The 19,882-nt window shown below is 49.3% G+C and overlaps 1 protein-coding gene across 2 annotated transcripts in view; it reads left to right on the top strand.

Moving 5' to 3' along the window:
• Window positions 1-19,327, top strand: part of CRMP1 (collapsin response mediator protein 1) — a 66,383-nt gene extending 47,056 nt beyond the window's left edge. For both annotated transcript variants that reach the window (XM_068542288.1, XM_068542287.1), the window contains exons 9-14: window positions 2,238-2,394; window positions 5,272-5,413; window positions 6,092-6,262; window positions 12,272-12,451; window positions 15,318-15,483; window positions 18,366-19,327. In XM_068542288.1, coding sequence (XP_068398389.1) covers window positions 2,238-2,394; window positions 5,272-5,413; window positions 6,092-6,262; window positions 12,272-12,451; window positions 15,318-15,483; window positions 18,366-18,457 — 908 coding nt within the window. In that variant the 3' untranslated portion in view covers window positions 18,458-19,327. The remainder of the gene's footprint in view (window positions 1-2,237; window positions 2,395-5,271; window positions 5,414-6,091; window positions 6,263-12,271; window positions 12,452-15,317; window positions 15,484-18,365) is intronic.
• The last annotated feature ends 555 nt before the right edge of the window (window positions 19,328-19,882 follow it).

Raw genomic sequence — 19,882 nt, 5'->3', positions numbered from 1 at the left:
TCTGAGCGGCTCTGACCTGTGTGGTGGCCATTCCCCAGGAGACTCAGAGGAGCCGCCCGAGTGCGGTCCCCAGGCCTTCTTGACTGAAGCCCACAGTCCCCAACGCCCACCAGATAGAGAACGAAGGTTGCCCAAAACAGCCTTCCTTCCCTAACTCAGGGTGAGAGAGAGAGAGAGAATGACAGAGGGGGTAGCACATGTCACACGAAGACAGTCGCTAGAATCCTTTCGCCCGGTGGACATTCACCAAGAATGTTCACCACCCGGACAAGGTCCACCCGTCTGCTTTCTGGGAGTCGTATGAGGTTGACCGGGAGCTCTGGGTCGGAGGGGGCAGCCGGGTGGAAATCCACAACAGCGGCACAGCCCTGACTGCCTCCACCACCCTCTGCATGCAGGATGCTCCTTCTTTCTTACAGGAACCCTTCGTGGGAAGTGTAAGTGGCTGTATTCTTAAAAATCTTTAATTGTGTATTTTATTTCACCTAGTATATCCAAAATATTCATTCCACGTGTAATCAGTAGAAATGGATTAAGATATTTTGCATTATTTCTCTGTACTGTCCTCGAAATCCAGTGTGTATTTCACCCTTACAGCACATCTCGACACAGACCAAATGCCTGAAAGCCACATGTGGCTGGTGGTTTCCATGTGGGACAGAGCAGCGTTGAACCCCAAATACCTAGTTTTAGTATTTTTTTTTTTTAAATACCACAAACACAGTGGGGACTTTTTTGTTTTGTTTTTTAATATTTTATTTATTTATTTATTTATTTATGGCTGTGTTGGGTCTTCGTTTCTGCGCTAGGGCTTTCTCTAGTTGCGGCAAGTGGGGGCCACTCTTCATCGCGGTGCGTGGGCCTCTCACTATCGCGGCCTCTCTTGTTGCGGAGCACAGGCTCCAGACGCGCAGGCTCAGTAGTTGTGGCTCACGGGCCTAGTTGCTCCGCGGCATGTGGGATCTTCCCAGACCAGGGCTCGAACCCGCGTCCCCTGCATTAGCAGGCAGACTCTCAACCACTGCGCCACCAGGGAAGCCCAGTTTTAGTATTTTTAAGGGCAAGCTGACGAGTAGAGGCATTGTACAGAGAGTGATCTAGGTTAGCACAGCTTGCTGAGGACCAGCCCCAGGTTAGAGATGAGGAAACTGCCGCTCAGGGAGGTAACAAGAATCTGGAAGCAGCAGTAAGCATGCCGGGGAGCTAAGCCTGCAGGTCCTGGAGCTGCCGAGAAATAAAGTGACCACCACCCTCTCATGGCTATTTCAATTTAAGTAAAGTTAAGTACAATTTTTAAGTTGGTTCCTCAGTCGCGTTAGCCCTGTTTCCTGCGCTCCAGGGCCACGTGAGGCTGGTGGCCGCTGTCTTGGGCAGAACCGTCCAGAGCAGTCCCAGCACCGCTGTGCTGTTGGGAGTTGCCGTCCCAGAGCCAGGCTGCTGGAGCCCAAAGCCTGCCTCCCGCTTGCCAGCAGGGTGGCCTCGGACTGATGCCACAGAACCCTGGGCCCACGTCGTCCCCTTGGCACTTTCTCTGCTGCGGGGATTCTCACTGGGAAGCCTGAGACTTTGCCCCTGGGCTTTTGTTCTGGCAGAAACACATCTGGCCCACTCCCTGGAAGGCAAGCTGGACTTTCGGGAAAGTGAATGCTCAGAAAGGAGCCCTCCAGTAGTGGGTTGGTGGCCGCACGTCCTGGCCCCTTGGCCCCTGTGGGGTGGGATGGCTCTGAGGCTGCCGGGGTCCCCAGTGCACTGAGCTGCGCGTGCCCAAGGCCCCAACTCAGTGATAACTCATCTTTCCTTGGCTTCTCTCTCTGCCTTATGTCACTTCCTCAGTCCCCACTGAGTTGTTTCCTGGAATCACCTCCGAATAAAACTCTTGAACTCGATTTTTCATTTGAAGATCTGCTTTTGGCGGAATCCAAACCGAGACAGCACGTCAGGTCTCTGTGCTTTGGCTGAGCATCGTAAAAAGAGATAATAGTCAAAAATAGTCAAATCCAAATGCTAAAAGCATTCACAGTCCAAAAGGTTACTGAGCAGGACAGCGGGGTGCTGAGTGCCTGGTGGCCGAGGAGCTGGGGCTCTGGGGGTGTGTGTGTGTGGTGAAGCCTGGGGGAAGGATGGGCGATTTATCCCCAGTCTCATTCTCCAGCCTCGAGATTCTACTTTCCTGCACCCACATCTCCCGTGAGAGACCATTCGCTCTCAATCATGAGTGTTTGTGTTTGCCTCCCAAGGCCCCCTCGTTTTTGGCGAGCCCATCGCTGCCAGTCTGGGGACGGATGGCACCCATTACTGGAGCAAGAACTGGGCCAAGGCGGCGGCCTTCGTGACCTCCCCTCCCCTGAGCCCGGACCCCACCACGCCCGACTACCTGACCTCCCTGCTGGCCTGGTGAGAGCCCCGGGGGTGGCAGGCTCGTGGGCCTGGGCAGGGGGGCAGGACTTCTGGGAGCGGAGGGTTGAAGGATAGGAAATCAGATCTGGTTCAGACACACTTGGGAAGGGGCCTTGGGTTGGCTGCCCGGGAGACCTCAGAGCAAAACCCTGGGTTGTTTACAGCAGGCCTTCGGGCCTTCGAGTCAGTAACCGCTCCATTCATGTTTATAGGTCACCTCCCGTTCATTCAGCGGTATTTAAGCACCTTCTGTGTGCCTGGCACTGTGGTGTATTGGGAAACACCCAGAATTAGGAATGTGAGACCAGGATCCTAATCCTGCCTCAACCCCTGATTGGCTGTGTCACCCTGGCCATGTCACATAACCTGTAATGTCTCTGCCTCAGTTGACGCCTGGGCAAAGTGGGGAGAATACAGTACCTACTGCAGAGGTGGGTGTGAGACAGCGTAGGTAAAAGGCCTGGAATTCAGGGTTCACAGCGGCCACTGCATTACACTCTGCTTCCTGCACACAGTAGGAGCACAGCTACTTTAACCCCTTCTCTGCCATCAGCCAGTGTGAGGGAAGAACACTTAAGGCCACGAGAGAAGGCTAAGCGGTGAGGTGTGCAGGCTGCTCTGGAAGCAGAGATGCAAGCTTGGAAGGCTTTCTGGAGGAAGTGACATCAGGCCCAGAGCTAGGGGATGCATAAGAGTTTCCCTGAGGGGCGGGAATAAGGTGGGACTTCTAATCAGAAGGAACTGTAAGGGGGTGAGGGTGTGTTCTCCTTTTCCCTAAATGCTGCAGCAGCCCATGACATACCTGGCGTCTGCAGCCTGATGTCTGGTGGGCAGCTCCAAGTCCAAAACAAACCCCCCATCTTCCCCCATGAAGCTGCTGCTCCCACAGTCTTGCCCATCTCAGGAGATGGCAGGACACAGACCAAAGGCCCTGGCATCTAGCCGCTTCTCGCCTCCTTGGCTGCAGCCATCCTGGCTCAAGGACCATCATTTCTCACCTCCTGACAAGCCTCTCTATTTCCGTACTGCCCCTTCCACACCCTTATCGCATCACAATCTGTTCTCAAAAGACGCTCAGGTATTTTAAAACATAAGTCAGACCAAGCCAGCCCTCTGCCAGGAGACCTCCAGGGTCCTTTCCTCTCAAAGTGAAACACAAGTCCCCACAATGTCCCTCAAGGCCGAGCCTGATCTGGCCCGCACTCCTCACTAACCTCGCCTGGTCCTCTTCTCCCCGTGGCTCCCTCGGTCCATCCCACTGCTGTCACGCTAACTATAGACCCCAGGCAGGATGGTGCCACAGGGCCTTTGCACTCACCCTACCCCTCCCTAGCACTGTTTTCTTCGTCATCTTGCGGTTTGCTCTCTGCCAACTTCAGATCTTTGCTGGAAGATTTCTTCTCAGTGAGATAGTTCTGATCATCTTCTTAAAAACGGCAGTCCCAGCGCTACCCCATCACCCCCCCCCACCTCCCCCTAACTCTCATTCTCCTGACCGTATGTTCCTGACTCCCGCCCCCCGCCCACCCTGCACTGGAATGTCCGTTAATGAACACAGGAATTTGTCTCTTTCTGCTTATAGATGCATCCCCGTTGCCTAAGACCATGCCAGACACAGGAAGTGTGCAACACACCTTTGTTGAATAAATGAGTGAATGTCACATCCAAATATATTTCTGTACGTCTACATGATTGCTAACGTGCCCTGGGGCCCTGAAATGGAGGCTGGCCTCTGCCCTCGTTGAAAATCACAAAATAAAACTCCACTTATTCCATTGATTCAGATGCCAGTTAGGGGCTCATCATACAGCCCCAGAGTATTTTCTCTCCAAAGCCTGAGTGACAGAAAAGCAAAGCCAGTGAGCTTGTGTCACTTTGCTACAACCAATGAATAGCATTTTGTCCTTCGGGCACAGCACAGAAACATTAGCCAGGCCTTACATCAACAGCCTTACAGAGGGAGACCAAGGTCAGCACATTATGGTTTCCCATGTGACCTGGCGGAGACACGAGGCCAGGGACATGACCATCCTTCCAGCACGAACATCCGTGACTCTGAGAAACACACAGGCACGTGCTGGAGGCTGGGTTTTATTCACTCACTTATTTATATATTCACTCAGTCACTCATCCCTCATCCATTCATTCATTGGCTCCACTCAGTATTTTTTCTTCAGTTTTAAACCTTGAGATAAAATTCACATAACATAAAATTCGCCGGGCACTCGATTTTAAAGAGAAGAGGTGGAGGATGGAGAGGGAAGCAGGGAGTTAGCATCTTTGGCGCCTGCCGTGTGCCAGGCAAGTAGCTCATTGTCTCCTCAGGGTGATCCGGGAAGGAAGGTTCCATTCTCTTTTCCATTTTACACATGAAGAAAAGAGGAGTGACTTGCCTGGCCAGGAGGTGGCAGTTCTGGGATTTAAAAGCAGACCTGTTGGATTTGCAAAGTCAAATTGCATCAGGGGCTGTTCAGGGGTCTAGTGAGATGCATGGAAGCAGAGTCACTCTGTTGGCCTCTAGCATCTTCTGTTCTCAGCAAGTCTCTCCTCACAGATGCCTGCAGCATCTTGAGGCCCTGTGGGCTCTCTCTGGGGGGTGAAAGAACAGACCCACTGCCCAGGATCAGAGCGTTTTAGGGCAGGAGGAGGAGGAGGCTGACCCGGAGAGCCTTACCTGGACCAGCTGGAGCCCACACTCAAACAGAACCCTCTCCCGATGCACAGGCCTCTTTCCAGTCTTCAGCAAGACACCAAAGGCCACGGGGCCTTCCGGTGTCACTCAGTAAGGCCTGTGATGTGCCCCAGATCTCTGTGGGGTTTGAGTTTCACAGCCTCCTTGGGTGTCTGAACCCCACCCTGTTCTGTCTTTGCCAGTGGAGACCTGCAGGTCACAGGCAGCGGCCACTGTCCCTACAGCACTGCCCAGAAGGCGGTGGGCAAGGACAACTTCACTCTGATCCCTGAGGGCGTCAACGGGATAGAGGAGCGGATGACCGTGGTCTGGGACAAGGCAGTGGTAAGGCGGCGCCGTCTCCCTCCTGGAATATTCTAGAAACACCCCTCCTGGCCCTCTTGCCCATCAAAGCCATGCATTATGCACTTCTGGTTCTTAAAATTCCCTTCTTACTTTGAGGCAGAAGCAGAACTCACTAGGAGGGCGCACGGAAAACATGTGACCCTTAAGAAAGCAGCGCGAGTCCTGTGGTGTCCTTTGCATTCGCAGATGTGACAGCAGCTGTCCTTTAGTCTTTAAGGATGAAAATGTTTTGTTTTGTTTTGAACCACATCTTAGTCCACGTAAAGATGACTTGGTAAACTGTGTGTGTGTTCGGGTTTGGGGTTGAGAGTAGGTATGGAGGCTTCCTGTTGCGTAAGGAAGCCCCAGGTCACACCTTGATCACTCACTTGAAACGGTAGATCTTTATTTTCTGTTAAACTTGGGCCCAATGAAACTGACCAGATGTCAGGGTGGCCATTGTGGAAATGTCATCACACCTCTGAACGGTTAATTATGTTTCCGCTCTGATGAAGCCAGGCCTCTGGCGCTCTTTCAGGGCAGCCTGGTTTCCACAGGGAGAGGAGAAAATTCCGGAGTCCTTGTAAGGACTCTGGTTGGCTGGTTTAGATCTGTGCCTGTCTGCCCCTTCTGGTCCTGTTATGAGATGCTCTTTTCACCAATGGATCTTGCCTTCAGGCTACTGGCAAAATGGATGAGAACCAGTTTGTTGCTGTTACCAGCACGAATGCAGCCAAGATCTTTAACCTGTACCCCAGAAAAGGGCGGATTGCCGTGGGCTCGGACGCCGACGTGGTCATCTGGGACGCTGACAAGGTGAAGACCATAACAGCCAAGAGTCACAAGTCGGTAAGTCCCGGTTTATTAGTGACACTCCTGGCTTGGGTGAGCAATTCTTGCTCTGCAATCATTTTAGAAGCCTCTGGTTAAAAATGACGTATGAATTTTCCAACTAGAATGTGATCTGATATCTGGCATGACTCCGTCTTTCAGATTTCTCCTCCAGTTGGAGAGATTGGGAGAAGGGTTTGGAGAGGCTCAGCTAAGCTGTTCTTGCATGTGTCTCTCCCACGTCTCTCTCTCTCTCTCTCTCCCTCTCTGGGGCTCCTGTCTACAGATGCGTGCATTCTTAAACAGCTGACTCTGCTCCTAAGTCCATGGAGTAAGCCATCAGGCTCAGAGAGGGGAAGTATAAGGTCCAAGATTCTTTCTCCAATTTAGTTATCAAGCTGGAGAGGGTTTGATCTGCTATATCAGAAACCTACTTCAGTTTGGGGCTGGGCTCACAGTCATCAAAGGAAAGGATCGGACTGACTCGTGCACACTCTCCCGGGCTCCAAGCCCCAAGCCTAGGGGTGTGGGTTTTCTCTGCCCTTTGTGTCTTACATGCCCTTGATTCCTTCACTCATCCAGCAAACCTCTAAGGATGCAGAGAGACGTAGGACATCTTTCCCTCCCTAAGTGCTCGCTTCAGACCCACTCTGCATGGTCAGCAGCGGTCTTGGGTCCAGATTAATGTTCACACTCACAAGACACAGAGTCCTCAGCCTGGTCCCTGGTTCACCAAAGTCTGTTACAGGGCGTGGGCTGGGAGGCAGAGCGTGTGCACACAGCATCACTCTGCGATGGGAGACCTCACCCGCCTCGGCTGCCATTCCCCGGCCCCGTGGTCACTTGCTGGTGAGGGGCGAGACCACGTGCATGGGGACAGAACACCAGGCACGAGGAAGGCTCAAGAGAAAGTGACAAGGACCACTTGTAGCAGCTCATGAGTGTGGCCCCCAGGTCCCCCTCGGCCGCAAGACCCATGGCCTGGGGACAGAGAGGTCTGTCCAGCTTATCAACCAGTGGTCATTCTTAGAATAACCAGAGCTCCCTGATGACAGGCTGGCTTCCCTCACCCCCCTCCCTGGGGACAGGTCAGGAGGAAATGAGCCTGAGGTAGCCTCCCCTGGAGAAAGGTGTATGCTCTTCTCCACACTCACCGCCCAGCAGACACACGACTCCGTTTTAATTACTATGGATGCGGTGATGTGCACAGACCAGGTGGGGTCTGGGAAGGCAGGAGAGGCACGCTGCTCCCCAGTGGTGTCAGCTCACAAGGCCGCTGTGGTCCAGGGAAGAAGAGGACGCCTGGGTCAAGGAGCAGGGGTTCCAATTGTTACCAAACTCCAAATATTATCAAATATTATCTTGTAGTTACTCTGTGCTTACGTTTTCCATGCATCATCTCACTTAATACAATAACCTTCTAAGTTAGGTATGTTATTATTTATTAATAAGTAAGAAAATGGACAGAGAGAGGATACGTGTATTAGCTTCCTGGGGCTGCTGTCACAAAGTACCACAAACTGGTGGCTTGAAACAACAGAAATTGATTTTCTCACAGTTCCGGAGGCCTGAAGTCTGAAATCAAGGTGTCAGCAGGGCCGGGCTCCCCTGAAGGCTCTTGGAGAGAAACCGTTGCATGCCTTTCTCCTGGCTTTTGGTGTCGCTGGCCATCCTTGGTCTGTAGATGCGTCACTCCAGTCTCTGGCCGTCTCCCTATGTCTTATCATCTTCTTATAAGGACACCAGTCATTGGCTTTAGCGCCCACTCTACCCCAGTGTGACCTCATCTTAACTAATTACATCTGCAATGACCCTATTTCCAAATACAGTCACATTCTGAAGTACTGGGGGTGAAGACTTCAACATACCTTTTTGGGGACAACTGAACCCATAATAATAAGTCACATACCTGAGATTACCCATGTGAGAAGGAATGTTTCAGATTCGTTAAACTTGAAAAGCGTGCCCTCTCTGTCCCAAGCCAGATTTGAATTATTTTCATAATAAGAAGAGGACAATTCAGAATGCCGTGAGACCAATTGGCCACAGCGTTTTTGTCTGTTCCATTTTCTCTGTTTAAAGCAATGCAATTCACATAGTGCAGGAAACGAATGTTTTTCAGAACATGGATTGAAAAATGCTGTCTTAGAGGTTGGTTTTATTTTTTCAGTTTTAAAAACATTACTTTCCTTTTGATGATGAAAATCATTTCTTATATCTTGATCGGTGATTAAAAATTTAAATCTACTTTTCTGTAAAAAGAACACAACTTTTACTCTTTCATATCTTCGTGGGAAAAGTATTTGCTTCAAAGTATCACACCATAGGTCACATACATGCTTGTATGTCCAGAGACTACCTAGTTTTTTTACACTCTTTATGTTTAGATATAATTCACCTGACATAAATTTCACCATTTTAAAATGTACAATGCAGTAGTGTGTTTAGTATATTGAGAAAGTTGTACAATCACCACTACTAATTCCAGAACGTTTTCATCCCCTCAGAAAGAAACCCAATACCCGTCAGCAATTACTCCCCATTCCTCCTCCCCAGGCCCCTGTCAACCACAAATCTGCTTTCTTTCTGGATTTGTTTACTCGGGACATTTCCTATAAATGGCATCACACAGTATGTGGCCTTTTGTTTCTGGTTTCTTTTTACCTGGTATCATGTTTTGGAGGCCCATCCACACTGTAGTAGGTATCAATCCATTCCTTTTTATGGTTGAATAATCTTCCACTGCTTGGATAAACCACATTCATCCACTGATGGATATAAACATATACCATGCTTATCCACTCGCCAGTGTCAGGCTATCTTTTATAGGACATAAAAGACTGAGGAACAGTAGTTGCTTCCTGGGAGAGGTACTGGGGAACTGGGGCTCCAGTATGGGAGACACAACAGTTTTTTAAATCATAGTCTTTTGTATTATTTGAGTTTTTACATTGTTCATAAGTACCTTTAGGAAATGAAACAATTAGCTTTTATTTTTTTTTTTTAACATCTTTATTGGAGTATAATTGCTTTACAATGGTGTGTTTGTTAGTTTCTGCTTTATAACAAAGTGAATCAGCTATACATGTACATATATCCCTGTGGGATAGGGAGGGTGGGAGGGAGACGCAAGAAACAATTAGCTTTTAAAACTCTGTGTGGTTGTGGGACTTGCCTGGCGGTCCAGTGGTTAGGACGCTGTGCTCTCACTGCCAAGGCCACGGGTTCGATCCCTGGTCGGGGAACTAAGATCCCGCAAGCCATGCGGCGTGGCCAGAAATAGAAAAATTAAACAAACAACAACAGCCAAAAACTCCATGTAGTTGTGAAATATAGACCGTGACATCTGTGGGTAATATAACCTGAGCCTCATAAGAATTCCCCAATTGAGGAATGCCACTGTGGCGTGTAATGTGTCCTCCCACTAAGAAGACAACTAACAGACCATTGCTGCGCTGAGTGAGTTGGGCAGTTGTCTAGTTTTGACTGGGAGGTAAGTGATTTGCTTCTTGCACTGCCTTTCAGTATTTACAATCCACATTTGGGCTTCAGCAAAATTGTAAATTACTGCCTAGCGGGGTCACTTCAGGGTGACTCAGGAAGTGTTAGATGAGCTCATGTTAAAACTGAAAACAGATCTTCTGCCTGGGGCCTGGGAGGCAGCAGCCACAAAGAGTCTAAAGCATAGTATTAGCAGCTGTTTGTAAAAAATCAACATGATTGTTTCCCCGAAGCCCTGAGTACGCACCTAAGAACCATCAAAAACAATAAGAGAATCCATCAGCTGATTCCAAATCAATATAAAGAATTGATACCTTTTCTATGAGATAATTAAAGAGCACTTTGAAAAACAGAATGGAAATCAAAATCCTGTTTCTAATAACAATCAAAACTAAAGAGTTCCATAAGCGCAAGTCCTTTTATGCTAAAAACATTCAGTAGAGTAAAAACATCAGTTCGTTCTCATTTAATCTATAAACTTGAAGTCATCGCATCAGAAAATGGAATGGAATTGTTTTTTAACTAGAAAAACAGAGTTCCTAGATGGACAATTTGAGAATAGCCAAAACATTTCTAAGAAAACGAAAACTAAAGAGAGAACGCTAATCATCCCAGTTATTAAATCATATTATAAAGCTACAATGATTGAGGCAGTTTGGTATTAGCAGAAGAGAAAAGAGAGCCAGGCAATAGACCGACCGCATATATGAGAGTTTGGTTTCAACAAAGGAGACTGTTAAAATTACACAAAGACAGTTATTCAACCAATTGTGTTTGAATACCCGGCTCATAGGGCTAGGCGGCTGCTGTACTCTTGACCACAAAACTAATTCAAAATGGGTGGAAGATTGAAATAAAATAAAGTTATAAAAGGACTAGAATAAAACACATTTTTTAAAATGATCATTTCGAAGGGGAGAAGACCTTTCTGAGCAAGACACAAAACTTAGAAAATACAAAGGAGAAGATTGGTCTGTTTGACCACTGACTACATACAAATTAAACCAAGAAAAAAACCCCTCTATATTGCAGCAAATGATAATATTTATTACTTTATGAGATCAAAAGGCAGAGGACAGACAGGGAAGTTTGGTAATACACAGTATTGGCAATACACAGGACAAACAAAGGGAGAGATTTTTTAACATTGAATATGTCCTTAGAAACCATTAAGGAAAATACCAAGAACCTAATAGAACAGGGCGCAAAAACGCAGTGACAGAAGAAGAAATATACAAAGGGTTTCTATTCATTTAAAAACAGATCCGATCTCAAATACAAATCACTGCAGTGAGATGCTGTTTTTACCTGCGCCAGTGTCTGAGATGCAGGGGTTTAATAGGATGGAGCTGAGGTGGAACTAGCATGCTGACAAACTCATGGAGTTTTGTCGGGAATGGAAATCAACGCTGCCTTTTTTGGAAGGCAAATCTGTCAAAGTTATAATCCGTTTACGCTTTGGCCCAAAGTCCACATCTACGAAGATATTCACACGTGGCGGTGTGGACACACAAGTGTGTTTATTGTGCTTTTTTAGCAAAAGCAGGGCAAAGACCCACGTGCTTGTCCCTGAGAATTGGATAAGTAAATGATAGTATGTCCCTGGGGTGGAATCCAGTGCAGCAGTTTAAGGAATATCAAAACATTTTTAACCCACGACACGGGAACGTTCGCTGATGGGGAGCATTCTCTGAGGTAAGGAGAAAAACTTAAGGTGAAACTGTCTGTCCAGAGTGCTTGGAACATGAGAAAGTTACTCACGCACAGAAAATAACTGGGGTTCCAGAAAGGTCAGTGTGAGGCAGGCATCTCAGTCTGAGGTCAAAGAGAGACCTGCTTTTTAAAATTATATATATCTTTTGTGCCGTTCGACTTTTTACCGTATTTTTTACCTACTTTTTGAATAATCAAAGAGTTTGGCTGGTGGTAGTTGTATTCACTTTAGGACTAATGAAAGGAATGCATATATTCTAGGAAATGTTTTGTCTTTCAAATTAGTAAATAAATAAATAAATAAAAATGACCTTACCTAGTGCCGGAGGGGATTTCATAGACATGAAATTATGAAATATTCCCCCGCTGCCGATGTCGCGTCAATCGGTCCGATGCCTTCAGAAAATAATTTGGCAGCCTTTCAAAAGCTTATGTCCTTTGACCCAGTAATTTAATTTTAGGAAAAATGAAAGAAAATGTTTTTAAAAGAAGACCCCAAAATGTTCAGTTATAGTCAGAGTGGCTTCATTGCCTAACTCCAGGAGCCCCATTCACTTTCACCATGCCCCAGACGATATTAGTTAGATTATATAAAGCCACCAGCAACGTAGAAGCCCAACCGTGAGGGGCTGATTATGCAAATGAAAGTGTACAAAAGAATATTACACGGTCCTAAAGGTGTTTTCCAGAAAGAACAAGCATTGGAAAATGCCTGTGATAGGATGTGTAGCAGAATCACCATTGGGATGAACAGGGCTAATGCGGAGAAAAGGCTTGGAAGCTGGATAAAAGCCCGTGGTTCTTGCCGTGCAGGCTGTGGAGTACAACATCTTCGAAGGCATGGAGTGCCACGGCTCCCCGTTGGTGGTCATCAGCCAGGGCAAGATCGTCTTTGAGGACGGCAACGTCAACGTCAACAAGGGCGTGGGCCGCTTCATCCCGAGGAAGCCCTTCCCCGAGTACCTCTACCAGCGCGTCAGGATCAGGAACAAGGTATGTGGAGCCAGGGTCTGCCGTGTGCAGAGCGAACAAATGTCACAGCTGCACGAGCCTCCCCTTCCTCACGTGTCAGATGAGCTGGGACGTGACCTGCCTGCGTCTCAGGCTGGAGTGAGGACCAGACGAGACCGAGGAGGTGCCAGGGATTTGCCAACTGTAAAGGGTTGTGCACGTGGGGTGATGGGAAGAGTCCTGGGAGTACACTAGCCAGTACGCACATCCTGCATCATCCTGGGGGGGGGTCTTCACCACCCCCTCTTTTAGGTGTCATGACCTTCCTTCTGCAGTTCAGAACCCTGGCGCTCAAAGCAGTCATCACACGGCTGGGAGAGCTCTGAAGCCCTTAGTGCCGTTTGGTAAAAATAAACCGCCCTAGCCCACTCGAGGGGTGGCAGAACTGCATCTAGACTCCCTTCGATCTGCCCTCTTTTCTCCTTCTTGCTCCCCTTCCATTCTGTATCCTCCTTCCCCTCTTTTTCTTGAGGAGTCTTAGCGTGGACTCAGGAGGTGAAAGGGCATGGAGTAGGCACAGGCTCTGTCCCGTCTCCATTCCAGTTCAGAGGAGGAAGTTGGCTCATGCTTCAGAAAGACTCCCATCTGTGATCAATCATCTTCCCTAATTAAGTCCCTCCCATCACCATGACAACCTGCTTCCCGCACTAAAACGGCTGATGTCTGCCAGAAAGCCCAGCTTTATTTGTGTATGTGCATGTGTATATGTGTATGTCTGTGTGTGTATGTGCATGGGTGTATGTGTATATGCACGTGGTGCTCCTGTGTGTATGTGCTCCTGTGCTCGCTTATGTGCTTGTATATGTGTGTGTGCATGTGTGCCCACCTGTGTATGGTCCCACTCTTCTTGTGCTTCATAAGTGGCACCAGTGCCACCAATTTAGATGCAAGAGCCCAGAGACCTCCTGGCATTCCCAGACTCCCAGGCCAACCATCACGATGCTCTATGTCTGTTTACTGTCCCTCTCCATGCCTTAAAGTGTAGCATCCCCAGTCAAGGATACCAAATTGCACAGATGTTATGCGTCAGATGGGGAAATGATGGACATGGAGAATTAGCAAGTTAGATCCGAAAGATGGCCAGGGATAGCGATGTGGCCACAGCAGGCTGCTGAGAGACAAAGGGACTTGTGTAAACTCCTGTTTGGGACACCCACCAAGGGGGCAGAAACACACCTTGGCTGGCTTCATTCCCTCTAAATCAGTTTGAACCTGAGGTCTGTAGTTAACAGCATCTGTGAGAGGTGGATGCCTGACCTCGATGCCAAGACGTGATCTGCGGTGGCCAGGCGGACAGGTCCCCTGGCACAGGGCCACCCTCCCCACATACCTGAGGGCAGAGCACAGAGGCCAGGCCAGGTGGGGGACAGGCCCTGCCCCGGAACCTGCGTCTGGCCAAGCTGAGTTCAGAGGTCACTGAAGGGAACTGGGGGCCAGGAACACAGGCTTGGAACCGGCTGGAACCAGGGAAGCCCAGAGGCGCAGGAAGCAGGTATTAAGAGGGATGGGGCAGAGACAATGAGGTCCCAGGGCGTCAGGGCAGCAGGGCTGCTGGGGGCAGAGGATGGGTTATCACCAAGCAGCTCTGGGCCCTTGATATTGGTGCTGAAAAAGGACCCCTTTGTTGTAGAGGAGGGAGCCTAGGGCTGGGGTCGGGCGCTGTCACCTGTGCAGGGGAAGAGGGACGTGAAGCTGGGGTCGGGGCACTGTCACTGACTCACAGTGGGAACCTGCACATGTTCCTGGCCACACTCTGTCTCCCAGGGCCTGGGACGGACGCCCACACTCCCCTGGCTGGCTCTGAGCTCACCAGCAGGCTCCCAGTCTCCCACCCGAGCCCCTGCAGCTTTTGGCTTCTTTGCCTCATGGCTCTCTCTCCCAGGACAGCCCTCAACCCATGGGGATGGAGGCTGTGTGCTGTGTCCCATCCTCCCTGGGGCCCAGGAGGTTTGCTCCCTGCAGTAGCCCTGAGCCAGGTGCCCTCAGAGGCGGCCCTCTCGTTCTCTCTCCCTGTGGTAGGTGTTCTCCCTTCCTCTCTCCCTCCTCCTTTGCGGGATCACCTCCCAAACTGCCTGCCCCCAAATCCACGATGAAGACGACCCCCTGATGCCACCAGTCCCCGATTCAGGGGTCCTTGTGAGGGTGTCAGGGAAGTGTTTTCCTCTTGGAAATAGCTTTGGAGTCCTCCTGCACGAAGCTGTGTATGTGTCTGTGTTTGTGTGTGTATGTATATGTGTGTATGCACGTGAGTGTGCACTTGCCTATCTTTTTATGAATGTGTGTTGGATTGTATGTGTGTGTGTTATATATGTTAGTGTGTATATTAAACATGTTGGTGTGTATGCAGGCATGTGTGTGCACGTACATGTGTGAATTGTGTGTATGCATGTGGTTGTGTACTATGCATATTGTGTGTGCAGGCATGTGTGTGCATGTACATGCACGTGTGTGGATGCATATGTATGTGTTGCACGTTTGTGTGCATGCATATATGTATGCCTGTGCACGTGTGTATGCATGTGATTGTGTACTATGCATATTAGTGTGTGTGCAGGCATGTGTGTGCATGTACACGCACATGTGTGAATTATGTGTATGTGGAGTGTGTGTGTGGGGTGTGCATGCATATGTATATGTGCGCACATGTTTGTGTGCATGCATATATGTACGCCTGTGCACGTGTGTATGCATGTGTGAGCGGGTGCCTTGTGTGGTGTGTGTACAAGCAGGTGTGTGCATGTTTGTGTGTACATGTGTGTATCCCCGAGGAGACCATGGTCACTCTCCTGCACACGGGAATGCATACGTGCATCTTGTCAATCAGTTGCTCTTCTTGTCCTCTGTTTAGGTTTCTGGGTTGCAAGGGGTTCCCAGGGGCATGTATGACGGTCCTGTGTATGAGGTGCCAGCCACACCCAAATATGCAACTCCTGCTCCTTCTGTCAAATCCTCGCCTTCCAAACACCAGCCTCCACCGATCAGAAACCTCCACCAGTCCAACTTCAGTTTATCAGGTAAGAAACTACAGCGGCCAAGGTTCCCCACCCCACAGTGGCTCCCAGAGCCCTGAACTCCTGAGAAATGGACCCACGGCCTCAGGCACTCGATGAGGAGCCAAAGCTGGGAGTGTGGGTTCCCCTCCCCTCCCCTCCTGGGGTTGGGCAGAGAGGGCTGGGGGAGGTCAGAGAGCAGAGAGGGTCCGTGGGAGCAGCACAGAGATACCTGACCCTGGTTTATGAAGAGTCTGCCTGAAAATTGTCCTTAGGCTCTTCCTTAACACTCTTGGGGACATTTTACACTCTTACCCATGAAACTATGTGTGGAGAGGGGAATCAGGGTAGCTGCCTTTGCTGGATGTATGTTCTGGGTCGGGTCTTCAGCCATCCATGGTAGTTCAGCACACACTCTCATAACTCATGACTGTTTCATCTTCACAACAGCCCTGTGTGTAGAGTGGTATTATTCCTGTTTCTTTAAGGAGGAAATTAAGGCTCCAAGACATTTAGCGTCAAAATGCCAGGACTTGGTGCTCAACAAATGTGTGCAGACAAAATCAAAAGTTCACGTGGTCCTTCAGACTTCCTGAAGGCTCTTGGGACGTGTGTCTGCAGTTTCATCAGATCGCCACACAAGGACAGGTGTGCACCTGTTGGGACATTGCCTTGGAATTTCGAATATTTGAGGTGTTAGCATGAGTTATATGCTGTGCTAGGTGCCAGGAATACAGTGATGAATAAGACACAGCTGGGCAGGCTCAGTCTATTCTAGAGGTCAGCAAACTTTTTCTTAAAAGGCCAGGTAGTAAATATTTTAAGCTTTGTGAGCCAAGAGGCAATATCTAAGACCATTTGAAATGGAACCATTTAAAAATGCAAAAAACTATTCTTAGCTCATGGGCTGTAAAAACAGGGCTGAGTTTCCTCAATGGGCTGACTTCTGGTCCAGCACGAGTGAAGGACATTTAAACAGAAAAGGCGATGTAGTTGGCAAAAGAGAGAATGGAAGGGGCAGAGAGAAGATGAAATACCAGTTTAAATTGCGGGGGTGACAACCTACCATCCATTCAGGGATTACGCAGTGGGGAGCATGAATCAGAGGGTCCTCCAGTCCAGTCCATCTCACTTTCCCTGAGCTTGTCATGGAAGAGTATCTCCCACACCGTGTGATCCAGTGTCTAAAGAAAACTAATATTTTTGCACAAATGGACCCTAAACACAACTGGTACAGATGCTTATGAGGTAGAAAGGTACAGATGCAAGGTACAGATGCTTATGAGGTAGAAAGATATTAAGCACTTGGCCTGATTTCTGGGTCAGGAAGACACACTGTCTATCAATGAAACAATGAGAGAAAATCAAAGTCAGTACTCTAAACCAAATTCGTTGTGGCTTACACAGATCATATAAAGTCAGAGGTAGAAGGACCTCATCTAGTTATTTTTGTCACTGTTGTTTTCATTGAAGTCTTAATTGGTAAATCTTTGATTCCTTATGAAGTTCAGCATCTTTCATGTGTTTATTATAAATTTCCTCTTTGGTGAAGTCATTGGGAGTGATGGTGAGAGGGGATAATCCAGTTTCCACCTCCTGGTTCCTGGGAACATGACATCGAATATTGGGCATTGGTTCAGTACACATACTGTACCCTGGGAGGCAGCGCCTGACCCTAGCAGGCAGCCTAGCAGAGCTCTCAATGTAGACCATCCCAACTTCGTGTCAGGCCAGCTTCTTCCGATCAATGAGGTTCACGGTGAATCCATTGAATCCTGTTGTCGTGTGCTCATTGTTACACCTGCTTTGCCATAAAATTGATCCTGTGGTTTGAGGCAATAGATTACACAATACTGTGGATAGGAGTCCGCTCTTATTTTACAGAAAAGGAAATGAGGCCAGGAGAGGAGATTGTCTGACTCCAAATTACCCAAATTCCAGGCACCTTTTGCGCTGGAAATGAAGTCTCCCGACTGGACCCCTCTCCACAACATCCCTCCTTCCCAGCATTATCCGTCATCCAGTCTTCATTTAATACATATTCACTGAGCGCCAGGCACTGAGCTTAGTGCTCCAATTTTAAGTCTTTCTTTAACTGCAAGAGAATGCGTGAGATTGGAGTGGATGGTTGGCTTTGCAGATTTAAAACAAACAAGGCCGCCCCCCATCCCCACGCAGACCTGCCCATTACAAACAGGGTGGGTAAATCCAGCTCCAAGTGTTCACACACAAGCACGCACGTGTGCACACACATGCACAGATACACACACACACACATGCACACAATATACAAATGCACATATGTGTGCTCCCACGCATAGCACATAAAACACTCTGGGAACCATGGACACTGCCAGGTGTCGTTGTGAGTGTGTGGTAGGAGCTGGGGCTTTGGGGACAAACCAGTGGGGCTACAATCCTGGCTTCCCTGCCCTCCAGTGGTGCCCCCTACAATGCGTGACCTGGGCCTCAAATTCCTCATCTGTAAACTGGGGCTAAAACAACACTCCCTTCATAGGATTGCTGTGAGCCCTGAATTCAGCAGCACATGTTAAAGCACCAGGTCTGGGCCTGCACACAGTAGGCACTCAGTAAGTGTTTGCCCACTTGTCTCAAGAACATGAAGCCAGACAAGAAAGAGCACAGGGTGGTCAGGGCTGCAGGAGGGTGGCCCCGGGCCCTGGGGGGGCGTAGAAGAGGGAGCAACGGACCCCGTGGAGGTCAGGGAGCCTTCCCAGAGGTCATCCTGGGCTGAAGGATGGTGAGGATGGAAGGCGTGTTGAGACGAAGGCTCGGCGTCCCAGAGGCTGGGGGACATGACATGAGAGGGCACCCAGCCCGTGGGAGCAGCACATGGAGCTGGTGTCAGCAGATCTCGCTGGAGTGACTGGCTCTGTCTCTTCCAGGTGCCCAGATAGATGACAACAACCCCCGGCGCACCGGCCACCGCATCGTGGCACCCCCTGGTGGCCGCTCCAACATCACCAGCCTCGGGTGAAGGCGACTCGTGGATGAGCGAGTGTGAAGGATTCTGGGAAGGATGTCCATCCCTTGCCCTGTCAGTGTTTGGAAACCCACAGTATCGTTTGGTACTGATGGGGGGAAAATGGAATGATGTTCTTTCCTTTTTGGTTTAGGAAGAAGTGGTACTAGTGTGGTGTGTTTGCTTGGAAATCCCTTGCCCACAGTCGTGTGTTCATCTGAGTCCACCTCAGAGCATGGCGTCTCCAGGCCCCTCCTTAGTGAACACAGGTTCCAGCCTCGTCTTGTACTGTCCCTCCCACTTCTGACGCCACGGGCTCCACGGTTCTCTGAGTGGTTCCCTTGCACCCCTGTAGCTGTTCTAGGATAGTTGATGCATGTTACTAAGTTACGTCTGCGAGTCTGAGTGCGTCCGACAGAAGACAGCCGCGGCCCTACATAGACACGAAGCCCAGACCTCAAGCCCTCGGGGGCAGCTCCAAAACTCATAGCAGGAAGATGTGTCCTCATCATCCCCTCCCCCAGGTCTACACGAGAAGGAAGCCCACCCCACCACCAGAGAAGCATCACTCTCGTCCTGTGTCAGGAACCCTGGTCTCCGTGGCACCTGTAACTCGCCATGACGTCTTTCCGGTCTGTGTGTGTCCTTCCAGCCCACTCCAGGCTGCAGGCCTAGCCAGGTTCACGCTCAGAAAGGGGTCTCCCACCCTCATTCAGGGCTGACCACGGTGTGGCCACAGCTGCTCCCGATGCCCGTGTCCTGGTCCCTCCCAGGCGGATGACGAGGCCGTCAGATTTTTAAAGTTTTGTACATAGTTTTCCTTTGTAATCACCCTCATTTTTACTTAACAGCTGACTTATTGTGACTCTTATTTCTGAATTCAACGCTTGTGAAAAAATAAAGAAAATAAATGGCCCACTCCCTGACTGGGGTGTTTGCATTTAAGTGATGGCTGCTCAGGTGCTCATGCTTTGTGCTCCCCTTTGTAGTAGTGGACAGTGGTGCTTGCTTCCCCAGGACTCGCTCTTGTTAGGTAGTCGGGGCAGCAGAGGAGGGAGGAGAGGGAGCCAGTCATGATTTGGGGAGTGTTAGGTCATGAGAACAAGGATGAGAATAGGAGGACGATGGCCGGCCAAGGGCTTCTGTGAAGTAGGTTGAAATCACATCACGTCCCTTCCCTCCTGCCCAGCCTTTCCTTGGTGTGCTGTCTCTTCCTGTATGTTATGTGGGTCAGACTGCCTCAGATTGGAAGTGCCCAGCTCCTAAACTTCACATTTCTGACCTCCAGTCCCATGGGAGGTATACATTCTAAGGAGGAGTAAAACCTCAAAGTTGTTTGTCTTGATTACCAGTTAGTAGTGATGATGGTGATGATGCTGATGGTGATGATGATGGTGATGATGGTGATGATGATGATGATGGTGATGATGCTGATGCTGA

This window comes from Eschrichtius robustus, chromosome 4 (genome assembly GCF_028021215.1).
Source record: "Eschrichtius robustus isolate mEscRob2 chromosome 4, mEscRob2.pri, whole genome shotgun sequence".
Lineage (NCBI taxonomy): Eukaryota > Metazoa > Chordata > Mammalia > Artiodactyla > Eschrichtiidae > Eschrichtius > Eschrichtius robustus.
This window is presented reverse-complemented; position numbering and strand designations above follow the sequence as displayed.